The sequence below is a fragment of the Schistosoma haematobium genome, chromosome ZW (assembly GCF_000699445.3).
Source record: "Schistosoma haematobium chromosome ZW, whole genome shotgun sequence".
NCBI classification, from domain to species: Eukaryota; Metazoa; Platyhelminthes; class Trematoda; order Strigeidida; family Schistosomatidae; genus Schistosoma; species Schistosoma haematobium.
Genome location: NC_067195.1, coordinates 51,405,614 through 51,426,253, shown reverse-complemented (window position 1 = coordinate 51,426,253; position 20,640 = coordinate 51,405,614). Strand labels below are relative to the sequence as shown.

At 30.4% G+C, this 20,640-nt stretch overlaps 1 protein-coding gene across 1 annotated transcript in view; it reads right to left on the bottom strand.

Annotated features, from left to right (window-relative positions):
- Positions 1-20,640, bottom strand: part of PDE7A (High affinity cAMP-specific 3',5'-cyclic phosphodiesterase 7A) — an 84,941-nt gene that overhangs the window by 18,055 nt on the left and 46,246 nt on the right. The window contains exons 7-9 of the mRNA XM_035734140.2: positions 11,140-11,271; positions 2,371-2,462; positions 786-867 (exon numbers count right to left, since the gene is read on the bottom strand). Of these exons, the coding sequence (XP_035589098.2) occupies positions 786-867; positions 2,371-2,462; positions 11,140-11,271 (306 nt within the window). The remainder of the gene's footprint in view (positions 1-785; positions 868-2,370; positions 2,463-11,139; positions 11,272-20,640) is intronic.

Genomic DNA, 20,640 nt, shown 5'->3' with positions numbered 1-20,640 from the left:
TAAGTAAGTAAGTAAGTAAGTAAGAGTTCCACATGACTTGATACCGATCTCGGTTCTCACATTTTACAATAATATAGCGAAAGAGTAAGTTAACCAAATAAGAAACATACAAGGAAGATGTATGTGCTAGACGTTTATCAGGCTAGCTATTTGAGGGATATAACAAACAAACAAGTAGGATATTGAGTATTAGTACACTAGTCAGTCAATAAGTAGTGACTAATACCACATTGTTCACTTATTAGTACTAAACAAACTGTAAAGATCAAGCTAAATCATGACAGCTAGTTTGACCAACTCAACGTTGTAATGGAAATTTTTAATGGTAAACGGCAAAAGCCAGTAAACAAAATACAATGAGTCCAAGTTTTAAGCTGTTTTTCATTTGTCACTGAGTCATATCTACAATCTTCATGGAACTGGTTCTCTAAAAAAAGTTACGAAACTTAAATTTTCGGACTGCAATTGAATACCTGTATGAATAACATATTTCATCTAATAAGTCGTAGTGAAAACACCTCTGTCTTTGAATTTTTGAGTTGGTTTCAGATCCTTGAAGAATATAAGCGCATAGGTAGTGTCCAACAGAGGAAACATTTAGCAAATGAGAAAAAGTAATCACAAGTACTATCTAATTTTCGCCCTGACTTTTGGTAGTTCAAGTTAGATTATTTGATTTATAGAAATTCAATAAAATTATCTAAACCAACATCAAACTATTGACTTTTAGTGTTAGTTAAATAGGCTAGGAAAAGTTGGAAAAAAGACGATACACTCCAACTTACTTTGAATTGTTTTTGATATACTCCTTGATATGTAATATCAGTAGCTGGAATTAATTTTAAAAAACAGTCACGCACGAATTCCCTATGAATAAGAAAAAAAACAAAGAAGAATTGAAAATATAACATTCACATTTCATAGTGTTAATTCAAAGTTTTGTATTAAAACAATTTATGGGTTCTTTTTTGAAAAAAAACGAATTTCTTATTCAGTAATAGTCTGTCAAGAAAAAGAACCACCAAACATTTCAAGAAAAACCAAATCATAGGTGTGTAGACTAAAATAAATCCGAGAATACAATAAAATGAATAAGTAGTCATTCTGATAGTTTCGAACTAAATTACATCCTTACATTTTCCTACAAAAAAATACTTTCTTGATTTACAAATGACATATTTTAAGTGTTAACATAGTTCCAAATGGCAATTGATGTTTTTCCATGGAATAATACCATTCGCTTATTCCATAAATTTGAGTTTTTTTATCCGTGTCGGGTAGAGATGGGTATCTACGTCGTTACAGTGGAAGGTGGTCGCGCAAGTTCGTAGATTGGTTGGGGTTAGACATTAAAACTATTGAATGCCAAATCAGTAGTCCAGTAGGTTAAGCGTTCGCAGGCGAGACTGAAGGCCCTGGGTTCGAATCCCACGAGCAGGAACGTGGATGCGCACTACTGAGGAGTCCCTTAATAGGACGAAACGGCCGTCCAGTGCTTCCAAGTTTTCAATGGTAATCTAACACTAATTGGTTCATGATCTAAATCTAAAAAAATATTTTCTTTTGTGACTACTCTAATCGACTGATACAGTTCTTGAAATTATTTAGTTACTTAAATTTCCTCGCATAATTTCGTAATTTATTTAAACACATAAATAGTGGTACAAGGAGGTACTAGATATATATGCGCCACACAAAGCATTCGATTTATGTGAGGGCTAGGATGCTGCTTGGATGCCTAAACCAAAGCAGAAATTTCAAAATTATCAGATTTCAAATAACAGAATGAATGACCATCTAACTCAATCATTTTATCATTATTATTATTATTACTATAAAACAATGAAGGTCCTCAACTTTAAACAAAATATTTCACCAAATAGTTATAACTTGTCTGATAATAAATAACTGAACTAAAATGAATTTCATAAAATGTAATGATTTTTCTCAGTACCGACTGTCATATCTAATATTTTTCCCATGTTTATTGCATTATTGCAGTATTTAACATGAATCAATAGTTCTGACATAAAAACATATGTAAATGTATATCACTCATGCTAATCAGTAGTATACTCATTTAACCAGAATACAGTGTTCTTTTTTTACAATTAAACTGATCAGCAGTATGAGAGGAAATATTTAGGTTAAAATTCTTTAATTACTTCCACTGAAGTGTACCGGGAATGTACCAAGATCGATTCAATAAAGGATTAGGTATAAGAAATTATAACAAAAATAGCATTTAAAAACTAATATCATGAACTCATTTATTAAATATGACTAAAAACGGATTAACAATATAAACTATTATTAATATTATTATTAGAGTTTAAATATGAACACTATTTAACAAAAAAAATAACTAACCAATCTTTTAATTCTAATGCATTAGATAATCCATTTTCTTGAAGAATGCATAAACCAAATTTTGCATGATGTTTTTCCAATACAGAAACCGACTAAATGTTCAAATAATAATAATAAAAACGATAAAAATATACAGAAGATATTCTTTTAAAAAACGCACATACACATATACACAAAAATACAATACTACTGTTATTAATAATAATAGTGGAATATTATTTGATCGAAAGAAAAAGAGGGAGAAAGAAATTCAATGAAATAAATCAATGAAACAGATGAGTTACATACTTAACATTATTACTTAATATCTTGAGATATTTTGGCGAGACTCTAATTTATGGACGAGCCAATCAGAAACGTTTTAGAGATTGCAAGGTTATGGCACCAACTTCAGTGCTTAATGCTAACATAGGGAATTTTGTACAAAACGTGATAATTGAGTGGCTATAACAAATAAAACGGCGAGACTATAATTTGCGGACGAATCAATCAGGAATAAGATAACAGATCTCGGACTTTGACGCGAAAGCATTTCATTCATTTGGCTAAATAAATTTCCGGCATTATAGTTGATGTCAGTTCGTGATGAGAACCCCAAATATAATTCCTAATGACAAATTATGACAATTATCGCGAACTGTATAATAAAAGTACAACTAACACTGGCTGCAGCCAGGTACTTCAACATATACGGATGTTTTGAGAGCTTACAGACTCCTACATAGGCTTGGTTACGCGCATCGTGTCGTTATCCACAAGTAGAATTTTGTGCACTCAACAACCGGAGTGCACATAAACAATATTGAAGCTATATGGTCGAGGCTGGAAGTATTTGAGACTTTATCATGGCCCCAGAGGTCGACTATTCTGTAGCCGTATGGATGATTTCCTTTACGATTTTAGAACCTCTGAACCTCTTTCTAACCGACAAGTTTTGAACCAAGTATAAGAAGTGTATTCACTTTATTTTCTTGGTTTTGTATAACATTTTTTTTACTCTTTACTGGCTGTTTGCTGATTGGCTAATATTTCTCAAGGTCGCTTAAGATTCGTCCAAAAGTCGTTCATAAATTAGAGTCTCGCCGATGTTTATTCTTCATATGAAAAGACAATAATCGAACAGAAATTTGGTTACTTCATAACACATATGTAAACATTTTTCATACTCAACATAATATACACAAATAAATGTAATGATATTTGTTATAGAATCAACTTAACTAAAAATAATATGACACTGATATGTTCAAACCTACAAATGATTTTGATGATACTAAGAATATTCTGTTTGAATTTATCTGTACCATTTAAACTTTTGTTCATTTATTTTGATTAGTTACTTACTGATTATGAAGAAGTGATTCACATTAAGTTACGAAACATCAGAATTACAATTTTGTACACGATAAAATATCACAAAAAATATAATTCATATGAACAGAAATTAGTTATGTTACATTCATGATGGTGGTTATTTTGTCAATTTCATGAGTTATAAAATAAATAAGTGATTTTTAAGTATGAATTCCGAATGTGATTTTTGTTTCTTTGATTAACAGTGAATATCAAATTGAAATAAAACTAACAACCTTGAATATTTAATATAATTTTTAGATATGGTTATTTTCTGGGTAGTATTCACCATGGATTGAGTTGATTTAGAGTTCTATCAAAAATCAGGGAACACTGAACAATTGTTTACACTTAGTATGGTCACCGTTTCTTGTGATATCATTTGAAAGCACTATTGAAGAGTTTCTTACTGGGGAGAAACAGATCCGAGGCCCTCTAGTTTCATTGATACTCCAGATAAAATCAGTCCGTTATAAATACTGCCTGAAAATCATTAAGATTACTGATGTAAAAAGAACGCAGTTGTTGGTTCAATGTCCATTTCAGTCTAGTTACTGGCTGTTGAACAATAAATTTATGAAACAAAGGTTTTATGAGTTACTACGCTAGTCCATTATCACTAGATAAATAAACGATGTTCAGCCACGATCCTTTTTAGGATTAAAACTTAAAACTCTTAGATCTCATGTGGTAAGCAAAATGTTATTTAGTTAATGAGCCGAAATTAGGTAGTTAATATTCTTTTAATTTTAGTCAATTTGTAATCCAGTGTGATCCTTAACTCTATTTTGTAAGCTTCTGACAACTTCGTTTTCGATTTGATTGGTTTGATCTCAAAGTTCTACAGAAACTTTTATGGATTATTCTTATATACATAAATATCCTTTCCAACTACAGCTCAGTCAATCCAAAACACTTCAAAAGCCTTCAAAAAATCGTTGAGTAGTTCACACAAATTATTTCTCGTCGAAAAGTAAGATATCGGAAAAGAAAAAACCCAGCAACATAGATGAAATATGCATATATTTGGATATTTATATATGTACAGATATGGATATGTATACAGTATTCACTGAAAAATGTACTTGATAATCTGATCTATAATAAAACATCGAAACTAATCCTTATTCAAATCACATATATTTTAAAGGTAGATTGCGTTTACAAGGCTAAAAATACAGAAGATTAATTAATATCAGACAAGTGTTTGATATTGAAATCTTTATGGAACTCTAGTTCATTAAACTGACTGATCACTGGGTGGTAACTAATTCCACGCCTGTCTGGGCCTTTGTATTGATCGAATTCTCTTAATAGAGTTGCAACGCGGTTACCAGTCTATAAAACATGGCATTGTGTGTACTATGGGTACGATGAATTCCTATTTCACGGAACGCATATATCTCCTTAAAACCACAGTTATGTCTTATCAATGATTCCTAAATTGCATGTAACTTAAGTCCATAAATTTCGACTAACAACAAAATTCAAACATCTTACATTAAAACTCGAGATAATATTAACGAATGATGCATGCCACACTCTAATCAGGCAAAAAAATTCATATATCGAATCTAAAATCTTATTCGGTAATTTCTATGTTTCTAATATATTTAAGTATTTAAAAAATGATAAACAATCCATAGGAAATAATCCTTATTTAGTAATACAAATGATGAATAAATCTTTGTGTATTAACAGATCTATTTAAATTTTCTATTGTGTTCCGATTTTTTCGTTCCCTGATCAATCAATATGAGTTTCGTAACGAAAATAAAGAACATCTAAGTATAAGATAATGATTAATTTGTAGCGTACAAAAATGGTCAGTATTCAGAGTTTGATAATTTGTGAAAAAAAAACATTTAAAGAGGGAAGGATGGCTAGCGGGGATAAATACTTGATTCTAACTCACATTTTGTTATAAGTATGTATATATATATATTTCTGACGTTTCGTGACTTAATGTAGGCCACTTTTACAGAGTAAATAAATTAACGTAAGTTTCTTTGTACTCTTTAAAGTTGTGGTAATTTAATTCGGTTATTTATTTATTTTGAAGAAGTGGCTTACGTGAAGACACGAAAAGTCAGAAATACAATATTTCTACTCATTGGGATATAACAAAAAAACATAGTTACTATTAACTTTCTACTCAATCCTCCATTTATTTGAAACTATCAAGTCCAACCTTGACACTGATAACTATAAACTATAAAAATATCATGATACAAAAAATATTAATTTCGTAAAGCACAAAACACAACTAATCCACTTGTATTCATTGATTGAATAAACAAAAAATTGATTATCTTAAACTCAATTATTTTAAGAGTCTAAGTGTATGTAATTCATTTTTGTATGCTGTTGCATACACACAATAAGTCTTTATTTTGAAGACAGCGTACAGCACGGAGGACATCAACCCAATCTCACTTGATGGAGAAGCTCTGGAAAGGGTGGAAAGTCTCACGTATTCTGGTAGCATCATCGATGTACAGGGAGGATCCGATGCAGAAGAAAAGGCAAGGTTTGGTAAAGCAAGGGCCGCATTCCTACAGTTGAAGAACATATGGAGCTCAAAACAACTGTCAACGAATATCAAAGTCAGAAACTTCAATACGAACGTCAAGACAATTCTAATGTACGGAGCTGAAACTTCGAGAACTACCGCAACCATCATCAAACATGTACAAGTATTTATAAACAATTGTCTACACACGATACTTAATGTCCGTTGACCGGATACTATCATCAACAGCCTTTTGCGGAAGAGAACCAACCAGCTTCCATCGGAAGAGGAAATTAGGAAAAGACATTGGAAGTGGACAAGATATGCATTAAGGAAATCACTAGACCATATCACAAGGCGAATGCTAACTTGGAATCCTGAAGGGAAACAGAAAAGAGGAAGACAGAAGAATACATTACGTCGGGAATTGAAAGCAAACATGAAAAAGGATGAACAGAAACTGAAAAGAACTTGAGAAAATTACTCAGGACACAATTGGATGGAGAATGCTGATGGGTGGTCTATGCTCTTCCGAAAGGGGTAATAGGCGTAAGTAAGTATAAACAAGTAGTACAGTAAGAGAAAAAAAATTCAACTCAAAACGTAACATAATATTAAAAAGAGTAGAATACAAAACACAATTTTATTGAAACCAAACATTAATTAAAAACAATCAACATTTCATCCATGGTCGGAACTGCATATTTTTAAACATCTAAGTTAGACAAATATTTCTTGAACTAAAGTCATTATTAAAAAATGTCTGGTCTAGGCACACCAATCTAAATCCTATCATCATCATCATAATAATAATCACCATCATCAAAAACAAGAAGAAAAAAATCATATGACAAAAAGTAGTATAAATTAAAAATATTTCATACAAACTGATTGAAATTGAACATATGTTTTTTGTTACTGTCCGGAAATATCTATATATTCTAAGTTAACTATGTTATGAATGAAATTGAGAAATGGTAACGTGCTTATATCAATATATTATTGAATTATTATTCTCCTTTCTCTTAATATTATCGAAATACTTTTGAATTCAACAAAACATTTTTCAAATTTACATAAATTACAAATTTCACATGATGATGATGTGGTGATAGCGGTGGTTGTGAATAAATGAGTTAATTATCACTAGTCATTAACTATATATCGTTTACATGAAACTAACTGGTTCATCTAGGATATGACGTTTGATTTTGATAAATACCAATTCATAATACAATAGTTCTTTTAAAAAATAATAATAAATAGTCACATTTACTGACTTATCTCATACAACCAATATACATTTGTAATTTCACAAAGGAAGAAGTTAAAAACAACTAAATTGGATAACATTTTTTTTGTTTTTCGTTTTAATATATTTATGTATACGTCTAAGTCTGAAATAAGTTAGTGGGTGGTTGAATGTTATCTAGTAAGCAACAAACTATATTTTTATGTATAATTGAATGAAAACATTTTATTGACAACTTCCTGGTATGATGATTACAAATTTTTTGTAAGACACCTTAGAAGGATTTCAAGACTATTTATATTAGCATTGTATCATATTCAGCCATCATGAATAGTTGTAGAATTCCATATCTTCTTAACTTCATTACATTGAAGCCATATCATAATTCGATAACTCTTTAGTTTGATGCATCTTTACATCGTGCTTTGACTCATCTACCTTACTCAGTACGCACTAAACAAAATAATTAAGGACTGATCGCTATAAGCTTTAGTTTAAGTGTAAGAATAAAAAAAGAAGGTTAGCACACTACAATTCCCAATTTAGAGTTAAGTTTTAGGAATATTAATTTTTATTTATTGATGATTTTGTGAACTTAATTCATTGCTTAAATAGTAGAATAACTTAATCGAACCTCAGTATTGTTTCAGCAGCTGTACATGTGAGGTGTAATGAATTAAAGTATTTCGACAAACATTTTTTGCATTAATTCACTACTGAGAGCAATAAAAGGAAATATAAATGGAGAACAAGGTTCCATACTTGACTACATGGATTTTCGCTATGTATGGTTTCTTGGAGGCCTGCTTGAATATCTGGGCTACTTATTCCTTCCACTTCAATATTCCAACAAGTTATCTGTTTTTGTTCTGACACATCATTATGTCTATTAATCACAAAACCTATTCAGGAGCGTTTATGAAAAGTTTACGACCTTTCACTGTACAACTTACAAGGTAATACAATCAGAGACATTGTGATGGCCGAAAATATGCATTGAAAAGAATGAATGTTATTCAGATGTCCATCCCTTATTTACTAACATCTAACTGACGATCACTCAATATTTATCGTCAGGATCGATTAAGAAATAAGAAAAGGGGCTAGTTAAAATACTTTGTGCTGAGAATTCTATATTATACTAAAAATAGAATACTGAATAAAGCCATCAATATATATATATATATATATATATATATATATATTCGAATTATAACTGTTTCCATTCTATCACTGTTCAACGTTTCTTCACATCGAATCAATCTAAAATGAATCAATAAACAGAGTGAGATAGAAAGAAACAGAGTGAGAAATAGAGATCGACAGAGAGGGAGGGAAAGGTAGAGAGCCAGAGAAAGAGGAACTAGGATGCAGAAAAAGTAGCGAACCAAAACTAGTTTAAAGAGACCCATTTGTTGAATAGAAAAAAGAATCGTGAGTACAAAGTGGGTTAGTTTCAATTTTTGGAAACAATCTACAGAAACAAGCAAACAAACAAGTAAATAGCGATACAATGACGCACGTAGAAAGTATTTTTTCTTTCCTTTTTTAAATAAAAAGAAGTTTGCCATAACAATAATTGTTGTGAATAATGAACAAACAAATCAATAAGATATTAGTATTACATGGTTCCTACTTGTTCACTTATTTAATTCAATTTCCCTTATTATATTTACTAGAGAGAGAAAGAATGAATGAATGAAGCAGATAAGAAATCGATGTAACTATTGACAGGCGTTATCTATTCACAAATCAAAATTGTTAAACATCATTAAACAGTTATTACTATTATTTTTATTCCTACTATTACTGTGATATACACCGAAATCTTGCATATAGATAAGACTTATTCCAATTAAGTGAATCATTTTTTCCAATGAATATAATTACAAAGGAAACTGACAGGTAGAAAAACATAGAGTAATGTATTTGTGTGTCCTGAATTCCATTAATATATATATATATATATATATATATATATATATATATATATGATTCGTTATTAGTTTTTTTCTTCTTTCTGTTTCTATAATCCTCCTGATTACAGTTCATCTCAGTTTCAACATTTTATAATATCGTGCTGACCCTTTACTTTCCAATTATGATTCCCCTCTCTATCTTCATGACGAATAATCAAGACCACGACAATAAAATTGTTACTAGTTTTCCTGATAAGAAAATAACGTTTTAATACCCATGTTTATATCTGCCTCATTGTTATCATGTTTGATGGAATTTTATTATCACTATTGTTGTAATTCTTATCATCTTGAAAAATAAGTATGTATTTGCGATTGTACAGTTTTGAAAATGAATACTCAGAAAATAGAACTCTTCACTGAACCAGCCGTTCTTAGTTTACATCTCAATGGGCATAGTCCGTTTACTTAAAACACAAATTTTTATTTAGTTATCAATCACTATGAGCATCTCTGTTTTACAAGTTATTTGTAGCCCGCGTTGCTCAGTTATAACATATGTACTTCTGACATTTAGTAATATTGTATTCCATTCAAAAGGACGATTAATTTATTTAATTTTGCACTTATTCTTGTTAATGAGTACTAATCAGTGTGGAACTTATATCATGAGCATACTGACAATTTTCTCCGGCAACATGTAAACATAAAAGGTTTATGAACTAATTACAACAAAGTATTTGATATCAGCTGATTTTGATTAGCATTTTCACTTATAATTACCTATCAGTGGTTTATTGAATGAAGCCTAGATTGTTTCTGTGTTACTCAACAAAAAATAAGTGACGTGTAATTTTATTTGTTCCACAGGAATTTTCAGTAAACAATATCTCTGTAAATCACGCATAAGTATATTAAGTCGGACAATCAGGACGTGTAGATTTTGTTTATTAATGGTCACTAACTCATCTTAACCCATCATCTAACACGCCAAAAAAGTAGAAAACGGTTTGAAAAGAAAAACGTAACGTTAGTCGCTAGTTAATAATTTTAAACGCTGTTTTTTGTTTGTTTTTTTAAACAGCGCTGATAGCCTCCTGAATGGACAAATATACTCTTAATACTAGTTTAAAAATTTGAATTAGAAGTAAATTATCAGTATAGGGTTGTGAAGATTGTTGAGTTTTAGTTGAGGTCATGAACCGACCAAAATTAGACCACCAATGAAAATCTGGAAGCAATCGATGACCATTTTGTCGCAGTATGGAATTCAGCCGTGTCGGATATGAGGCAGTTACCCACAGAAGACAATCAAAGATGGTAGCACAATATCGTGGATTGTTTAAAGTTAAACATCAGCATCGTTAGATGCCGGGTCAGTAGTATAGAGGTTATGCACTCGCGTGCAAAACCGAAGGTTCTGGATTCAAGTCATGTGTGCGAGGTCGTGGTCGCGCACATTTGAAGAGTCCCATACTTGAAAGAAACGGTGATCTAACATTGACCGATTCATGATCTCAATTAGAAGTAATTTACTTTAATGTAAAGATATACATTTTTCCCGTGTTTATTTAGTGATTAACATTAACAAAACACTGTCAATCAAGTAATTAATTAAAAATAGTTTATTGGTCAGATGAATAATGATAACATAGTTTTTATTTTTCTTGAAAAATAACATTTTTCTAAAATACAGAATGATTTATCAAACAAAATTATTTATTTCCACTTACTTTATATAAATCAACCAAAAAATCACCTGTCTTCTCTAAATAGGATTGATTTACACCGGGATGATCAGCATCATGTAAAGCGGTTGCCAATAGACTAGCGAAAATTTCTGTCGGACTTAAAATGGTCAGAAGCTAAAGACATAAAAAGATTTGAAGAGAATAGAGTTGTTTAATTTTTTATTCCTTTTATCTTTTATAGGATGACGGCTTTATTAACATCAAAGCGTGTTAAAAAGGTGTAATGTCAAATATAAATAGTGGTAAGTGAAATTTTAGTACAGAAGGTTTATGAAAGTTGTTTAATTTATCATTTAAATCATAGAATGATTTTAGTTGATGAATTAGCAGAAAACAGACAGCATAAAACAGATATTATGTTCCATTATTAAATTTTTGAGCAATATCACCTACCACAGTGAAGTAATTAACTTTGACAGAAATTCGTTGAGATTTAGTGTGAAGCCGTGATTGCTGGAGTTCAGTCATATTAGATATAAGATTCAATGAATGATTATCACAGAATATTGCGAAATGAGGTTAGCAATGTGAACCAATCTATCCTGACTGAATGATTCTATAGATGATGAGCTCAGCATATTACATATTGATTCTAAGTCCGGTCTTCGATGAAGCAATGAGTGACCACTTTTCATAAGTCGCATTATAGAGAGACCGGTATACAGTACTTCCTGAATTTCACTAGTTTCCTAGTTAAACTCACTTTGTAATGTAATCCTTTAAAAGTAACTATATGATTTAGAAATCTTTTTAAAAAAAGGCAGCAAAATATCAAGTTTTTGCTAGCGAATTTATCTCGAACCAGCATAAGATAGGGAATCATTCAAAATGAACCCAAGAAACACTTGTTTCATAGCAGTTTGATGCTCTTCACTGCTCACGTACAACACCAAGATAGGATTGAACTTTGAAAGTGTGGTGAATACCATGAAGAATCCTTATATAATGTTACACTTATGTGTATTCCAATCATGTTTATTCTTATAGATAATACTGAATTATCAGTAATAAACTATTGAGTACACTTATTCAATTCCTAATTTACTAGTAAAGCTGTACAACACATATACGATTTAAGATTATTAAAACTTTCTGAAAAACCTAGTGCAAGATCTGTTGTTTGGTTAAATAAGTCTTCAAATTAGACTTGTGTATAAAGTATGTTTACATTTAGATAAGAGATGAAAATATTTGAGACTTAAAAATTATATTTCCATTTGAGTGCATATACTATGGTTTATTGATGATTAATTGTATATACATTTTTATGGATGATTCCGTTGGTTTTAGAAACTCTGATAATTTTATATTTAGAGTGTAGGATTTACTTTAGATTACTATAGTAGTATAAACCATCAGTTATTCAAATAAAAAACGATTAGTATACAACCATTTATTGACAAACCTCTTACATGCACATTTAACTGGGATTATTGTCTTATGTTCTCAAATACAAAATTACACAAAGTGCATATACTTGTAAATTGTTTTTTTTTTAAAAACTGAATTTACTCAGTGATAAACAAATGTTATAAACAGTACATGTTTGAAGGAAACATGATACGTCTTGTCAACTTGTTTCAAAACAATTGTTAATCCCTTAAAATAATATTATACAATTAAATAATGAATTATTTGACAATCATAGGTACATCTAGATGACAAGTCCTAAATCGAACGAAACATATGTCCTGAATTTCACTACTAGCCACCATCTTTACTTATAATTATTTGATAATTGTTTACTACTTAAAATGAATTGCATCGTATTTTTAAATAAATTTTTATTTTCAGAAGAGGTTTTGTGGAGATTTTTAGAAATTTTAATAGTTCCCCACTAATGACTGACTTCAAGAGGCATTTCCTGGAGTTTCTAGTGGGAAGCCGTGACCACTGGAGTTCAATCAGGTCTGTTGTGAGATATCAACTCACTGAAGACAATGGTGTACGGTGGCGCAATTTCATGGATTGGTTGAAGTTAGACATTAACACCGCTGGATGCCAGCCGGCTCAGTGGTCTGATGGTTGGGCACTCGCGCGCGAGACTTGTAGGTCCTGAGTTCGAATCTCGCAGGGGCGGGATCGTGGATGCGCACTATTGAGGTGTTCCACACTAGGACGAAACGGCCATCCAGTGCTTCCAGGGTTCCCATGGTGGTCTAGCTTCAACTGACTCATGATTTCAACTATTGGAATTTTTATTTGTAATTGTATAGATAAATTTTAAGATTAATTAGATTGAGTTAATTAGTTACTGGCTTTGTAAAATCTTATTGTCGTTTAAAACGTTGCTAATGAAATAAAAGTTTTCTTCACCAGTTAGTTACTATTACTTTTTTTATTAGTGATGCATTGGGTGTTTTTAAGTTACTTCAATGATCCGTTATTTTAATATGTTATAATTTTCTAATTTAAGACTAATAATATTTAAAAAGTTTTTCAATAATTTATAGCCGTATTTACTACATAATAAAAGTGAAAAAGAACGACTTTTGTATTGGTTTATAGCTGTGAAATATCTACTTTAAAAGTAGAAAACGTGAGTAGGCATAGCTTGAGTTTTGTGGAACGATCGAGAGGGAGATGTTGGGGTTAAGCGTGAGGTACTAGGGAAAAGTGACAAATTAGTGAATGAACATAAAAATCCTCGCTGACTGAAATGTTTAGGATGTGTGTTAAGTTTGCCTACATATCTTGAGATGATATTTGCTGATGTAAGAGTGGGCTGGAGGAAAGCTAAAAGTGGCCGAATAAAAACAAGGCATTAGTTTACTAAGGCATCGACTGTCGGTCTGGATCGTTTTTGTGAATACAGAATATCTGGTCAAAGTCTGTCAGTTTATTGTAATCAGCGGTAGATGACTTCGAGTAACATGGCTTAGAATCGTTCACAATAGTGCTGATACTTTCACTTTATTTATCTCTCGTTCTTGAACCCCAGTATTTCTTCACACATACCTTTCATTTCTGTTTTTTCGAACCATATTATCATTATAATTAGTATCATCTTATTTCTATTTCTCGCTATTATTCTTGATAACCCGAACTCATCATGCCTAATTAATATGGCAAATTATGTCAACACACATCCGAATCAGCCTTGATGATGGTATTAATTAACCGACTGAAAATGTTCGCCACACGGAGTAAACCTTATCTCAATCATTTTAACTACTTAGCTGAATTGTTGCAGGAATCATGCTGCGTGATGATAGTCTTTATCATAGAAAGAAACCAGTTGAGGATTATGTAAAGCAAAATAATGTTGAAACGCTCTCTTGTTTTAGTTTGACTTGACACACGAGAGCGAACTGATCATCGTATTTGACAGTAAGATACTATTTAACGATTGAATCAATCTTTTCAGTTCATATCTTCCAATGTCAATACATTTAAGAAATAATATAGGTATTTCAAAAATGCCGTCAGCATAACTGTTTAAATTAGGAATTGATTTACTATACAATTTCAGAAAAACTTGAAGAATTTTACTTCTAAATCAATCACCAATAAGAACATGACTGTTAGTGACATTATTATTCATTCAGGTTTTAAATCACTAACTGATCTTAGTAAAACATCCCTTAAAAACCAGGATACCCTAAAAAGCTGTTTGCTTTTATTTTCGGTCCCCCCAACAGTGTACATTCACAACCCAACTGAGGATTGAACCCGGAATCTTTAAACCTAGTGACGAGTACTTAACATTTGGACCTCTGAGTCGATATATAAGGGTCTACATTTCTAACTTGAGTTGATTTGTGATCATTATTTAATTAGACAGTCTATAAAATTTATTATTTATTTTCACAGATTTTCAATTAGGAACTGATCTAAATTAGACCATCAGTGAGAACTCGTAAGAATCGTAGGGCTGTTTCCTTAGGTATTGACTCTCTCAACAGTGAACATCCTCTACACCCGCATCTGGAAGTCAAACCCAGAATCTTTGACCATCAAAGCTTGTTTACATACTACGGATGGTATACAGCTAATAATAATCCCATTTCATCAAGTGAATTTATGCTATAATGTCTAGTGTGTTATCTTTCTTCGTGTACAATTATAGTTAAGTCACAGAGCCTAAAAATCTTCAATTAATCACTGACATCAAACAGTAAAAATATCATAGCTAATAAATTTTGTATAAAATCTCTGTTCCATTTACTCATTTCTAATCACACTTTAGGTATAAGACTTGGAAAAAAAGAAGCAACTCAATCATATTTGATGTACTGAAGACAATATAAATCTATATCTATAAATAGAGAAAACTAAAAGAAAGAAACTGGATTTTCATAAAGAAAAGTCATAATGAAATTTGCTAATATGATATTGGATAAATAAATGAATAAATGAGTGGACAAATGGATAAATACATAAAGGTAAATTAATAGTTGGAAAAATTTTGCCTAAGGGTTAAATAATTCCATAAATTATAAAAGTTGAATTGGAAAATGAAACATTCTTTCATTTTATTCAAGAAGAAGACCCATGAGAAATGATTAATATTGAGAACAGCATAAAGACAGAAATAATAAAGTTAATATGACTAATTGAAAAAAATATATCTTATTTAACAGGATTTATTTATTTCAGATTATATAATACTAGAATAAGAAAGATTAGATCAGCGAAGAGTTCTCTTTTCGACGAATTCATTTTCAAAGCTGTGCAATATATATATATATATATATATATATATATATATATTTCCAGGATGATAATAATACTGATAATAAACTTGTTATACATGGTGACAGTGAGGTTAAATAAACAAAGGTATTAAAGGTATTACTAGAATAGTTCACTGACAAAATAGCTTGTTATAACATTGAAAAACATCCGTTTGAAACCTACATGAGAATTGTTAGTTGCAACATAACTTATTAATAAATATCAACTTGTGTAAAACTCATGCACAATTAATTCTGCCTGATCGGTTATCATTATCTATTTATGAAATCTTTTTATATTTTTAATTAAAAATATAAGAGTAATCTTCGATTTAATGCTTTTTAGAGAAATGTAGATGAGTTTTATTTATACAACAAAATAAAATGTTCAATATAGAATTGTGGAGATTGTTGAATTTCATTGAAATCATGAACAGATCAATCTTATACAACCATTAAAAACTTGGAAGGTTAAGAGTTCGCACAAAACTGACGGTCCTGGGATCGAGTCCTGCTTGTGGGATCATCTATGCACACAGTTGAGAAGTTTCATACTAGAACGAGACTGTTATCTAGTGCTTCCAAGTTTGCAATGGTAGTCTAACATTGATTAGTTCGTGATTTCAATAAAATAAAATGTGTTTTAATATCATCCTTATTTGATTAAATGCCTTCATGTGAATATATATTTATATATTTGAGAGAGTTCTTAAGAAAATATTATTTTGTTTTAAACAATAGTGTTAATAAAACTTTCTTATTGTAAATGAGAATAACATATATAAGAGAATAATATTACTTTCAATTAGATTTTCACTAGGTTTCACTCAAATATATAGTAATATTTATATGGATTTATAAAAACATTAAATCAAACAAGACAAATTTGAGTCAATAATAACAATAAAATAGATTACGTAACTAAACATAATAAACTTTTAATATGTTTACTAATCATATTATTAATGACAAGTATTGACATTCTGTACAGTACAGTAGATCACATGTATTATTCATGACTTTCTAACTGTTAGATAAAGAAATTAGTTAACGTTTAGAAGTTTCAAGTGATACTTTAGATAAATTTTGAAAATAAATATGTAGGTTCTTGTTAAAGGAAAAAAGAATTGAGAAAAGAAACTTTCTTACGTTTCAATACAAAATAAACTAAGGATTAAACATTTAAGATAAAACAAACCTAAAGGCAATTTTTTTTATGGAATCATTGAAACCCAGAGAGTGCTTAACAATTGATGCATCCTATTTCTTTTAAAATTCCTCATCACTATACAATAAATTTTTTTTTAAAACACCTGTATTCAAAATTGAAACCCTTACGGTTTAGTATTAGTTGGAATATCACTCAGATGTATAGTTTTAATCTTCAATCTTGAGTCCAATATGTTGTATAATCTTCATATACTGTCATCGACTGATGATAATCTCACTAACGACTTGATTTACTTTATATATCACAGCGTCACACTACAATTTCATTCGTATTCAGTGTATGATGAGATCGAAAGGTCCGGCTTGAATTTCTTATAAAGTCATATAGTCTCTCAAATTATATCAAAAATAATTTATTCAATGTCTATTGATATTCATTAATTTCATAGTTGATGTCAGTGTCTATCGATAAAACTATCCTTAAACTAAATCAACTTGCACAAGCTTCCATATTAATCACAAGATTTAGTCTTTCACAGTCGAAGCAAAAATGAGTTCAATATCCAGGATATAGGGATATAAACACATACAACTGATTATCCAGGCAACGAATGCCTGTCTATCATACATAAAACGAGAAACAAAATTAGTGTTTTAATATTTAACACACAAGGAAACAGGCGCGTTACATTTTTCATCTATTATTATGTAAGAAAAATGAGAGACGGAATGAGTTTTTAGGATTTCATAAAATTTTTTGAAAAATGAATAGACAATAGAAATAACTAGAATTCAGAAGAATATTCAATTTTCTTGTATATTACTGGGTAAGTATTCAATCAAGTGTATCAACGTAGAATTGATTTATGAGATTTTTATTTAGGTATGTGTTTAAAGTACAAAAACTACATTCCAGTAAGTAATTTTAAATCTTTCAAAAACTTGAATAAATACATTGAACTGTAGATGAAAACATAATACCAGTGATTTTTCAAGAAAACGGAAAACTTAACCGATATTTCCTTATTGTGCACATATCTTGCCTATACGTGTGAAATGAACATTCATTATTTCTTCATCTCCGGACAGTTTGCCTTTTATAAATCAGATTTTTGTGAAAGAAGCCATACACTTAACTTGTTTGATAGTTAACGCTTAGAAATAAAATGTATCTACACTCTTCAAGCAAATATTGTACCATAAGATGTTTAAACCCGATTCACTAAGTTCCACAGTCAAAATGATTATCACTGAGCTAATCGGGACACAGTTGACTGCTTGTAAATGAAAAGATATTTATACAGATCATTTATTGAACACGCAATATATTCCTTCTTTTATTTATTTGTTTGATTTTAACAGCCTTTGGAGGGCCATTAAAAAAAATTAGAAATAATTGATGGTTGTAATTCATAATAAACTGACTCAATATTTTAAAAACCTCCATAACTACTGATGACTACAATCGAGGCTTATTAGAATAGTCAGGGACTTAATAGATTGATCATACATCTTAAAATTTGACAGCTCATAGCTTTCCTGAAACTTCCTCTTACACCAGAAAATGTTTTGTGTCCAGATAGAAGTCGGTTAAGCATACGTAATACGAGTCAATCGTGATTCACTGAATCATCAACCTATTTGTTGAAATTACAGATGTGTATCTTTTTTTATACTTGCATACCGTTTTTTTTGTATTTTGCATTGTACATCGTCCAGTTCCGTAATATACTCTAAGCATAGTATGATTTTTTCAGTTCACATTGTGTTTCGTTTATTTCTGATTCCAGTGAGATAATTTTACAAGTCTGGAAGCTTATAATCCACGTATTTTTATCCCGACACCGAGCTATAGTACATTAAACATATATATCCAAGCATGTCAATTTACAATTATCATGCTTAAATAACATTATCAATGGAAAGATATTTGATTGAGATCATGAACTGATCAATATTAGACAACCATTGAAAACAAGTAAGTACTAGATAGCCGTTTCATCCTAGTATGCGACTCCTCGTCAGTGCGCATTCACGATCTCGCATACGGGACTCCAACCGATGATTTTTAGTCTTGCGCAGGGACGCTAAAATCTAGACCATTGAGTCGGCATCCAACACTGTAAGTGTCTAACTTCACACAATAGATGATATCGCACTACCATCACTCTATCTTCTGTGGGTAACTGCCTCACACTCGACACGATTCAACTTCACTGATAACGAATACTCATTGGAACTTCAACAATCACCTCTCACTAGTGAGCACATGATAATAATTATCAGTGTATAGGGTTATGGAGAATGTTGAGTTTTAATTGAGATCATGAATCGATCAATGTTAGATTACTATTGAAAACCATAACTTTAACCTCGAAATCCGGTACAACCATCTAATGCTTCCAAGATTTCACTGGCAGTCTAACATTGATAAATTCATAATTTCAATCAAAATTCATTAATCTCCACAATCGTATAGATTAAGAAAGATATCTCGAAAGTATAGTAAAAATTTTAAGTGATTAAAAATGAAAATAAGAAATATACATAAAATAATAAAATAAAATAAACAAAAATATTCAAACATTGAAAAAGATAATAATAAAACTATTTTTATTTATGAGTCCATATGCCTTTTTTTATTTCACAATTAACAACACATCAATAATACACACACACACACACGTACATATAGACGGAAGTATATTTCATTATAAAGTGTAAATTATATTTATTTTTCTTATATAAACTATAATTTTATAATTTTACATAGAATTAAACATAGACTATGACATGTATTTATTAAGTCAAGCGTATTAAATAGGTTTATTCTTTTTCCTTTAATGAGTTTACTGAAACTGAATCTATAGGCGTGTAGATAGTTTACAAGTGTTTCTGTATGCATGTATATGTGTGTGTGTGTATGCGATGTTAAAAAATGCATGTTAATAAATATATTTTCAGAAATCTATCAAATAATATAAATAAAACATCTTTATAATTAATAACAACAGCAAATAAATATATAGGAAACTGTTGTATCATGTGATGTCTCTATACACTATCTTCTTATACACTAACCCAACTGGTTGCTCTACCAAAGTGTCTAAGAGTAAGAAAGGAAGTTTACTACCTTATAAGATTGATCTATTATTGGTGTATGTCTCACTGTTTAGAAACGAAAGCCATTTCCTAGTCAATCACGTGCACTTATCATTTGGCTGATTTCTGAGTGGCCTAATATGTCAGAAACTTTGATTTTTCGATGATTTCAGATTGTTTTCTGAAAAAAAGCTAATCAAGAATTCTTACATACATATATTATTTAACTGTGTAGTGATTGCTACACCTCAGTCAATATTTCGTTGAAGTTGCAAATGAAGATCAATGACTGTTAGTGCAAAAAGATCTATCAGTTGAGCTTATTACTTCTTTATTCTCCTAGAGGATTGAACGTAAATAGTTTAGATACATATACGAGACAAAAATTGATGTAGACAGATACTACTGAATGTGAGTAAATTTCAGTATGACCTTCAAAGCTTTATCCTTCTCATTTAATGAGAATATATTTGTATAAGATTAACAATCGAGTTCTGAAACGGAAGGGACCGAATTGCGTACGTGTATTAGCACA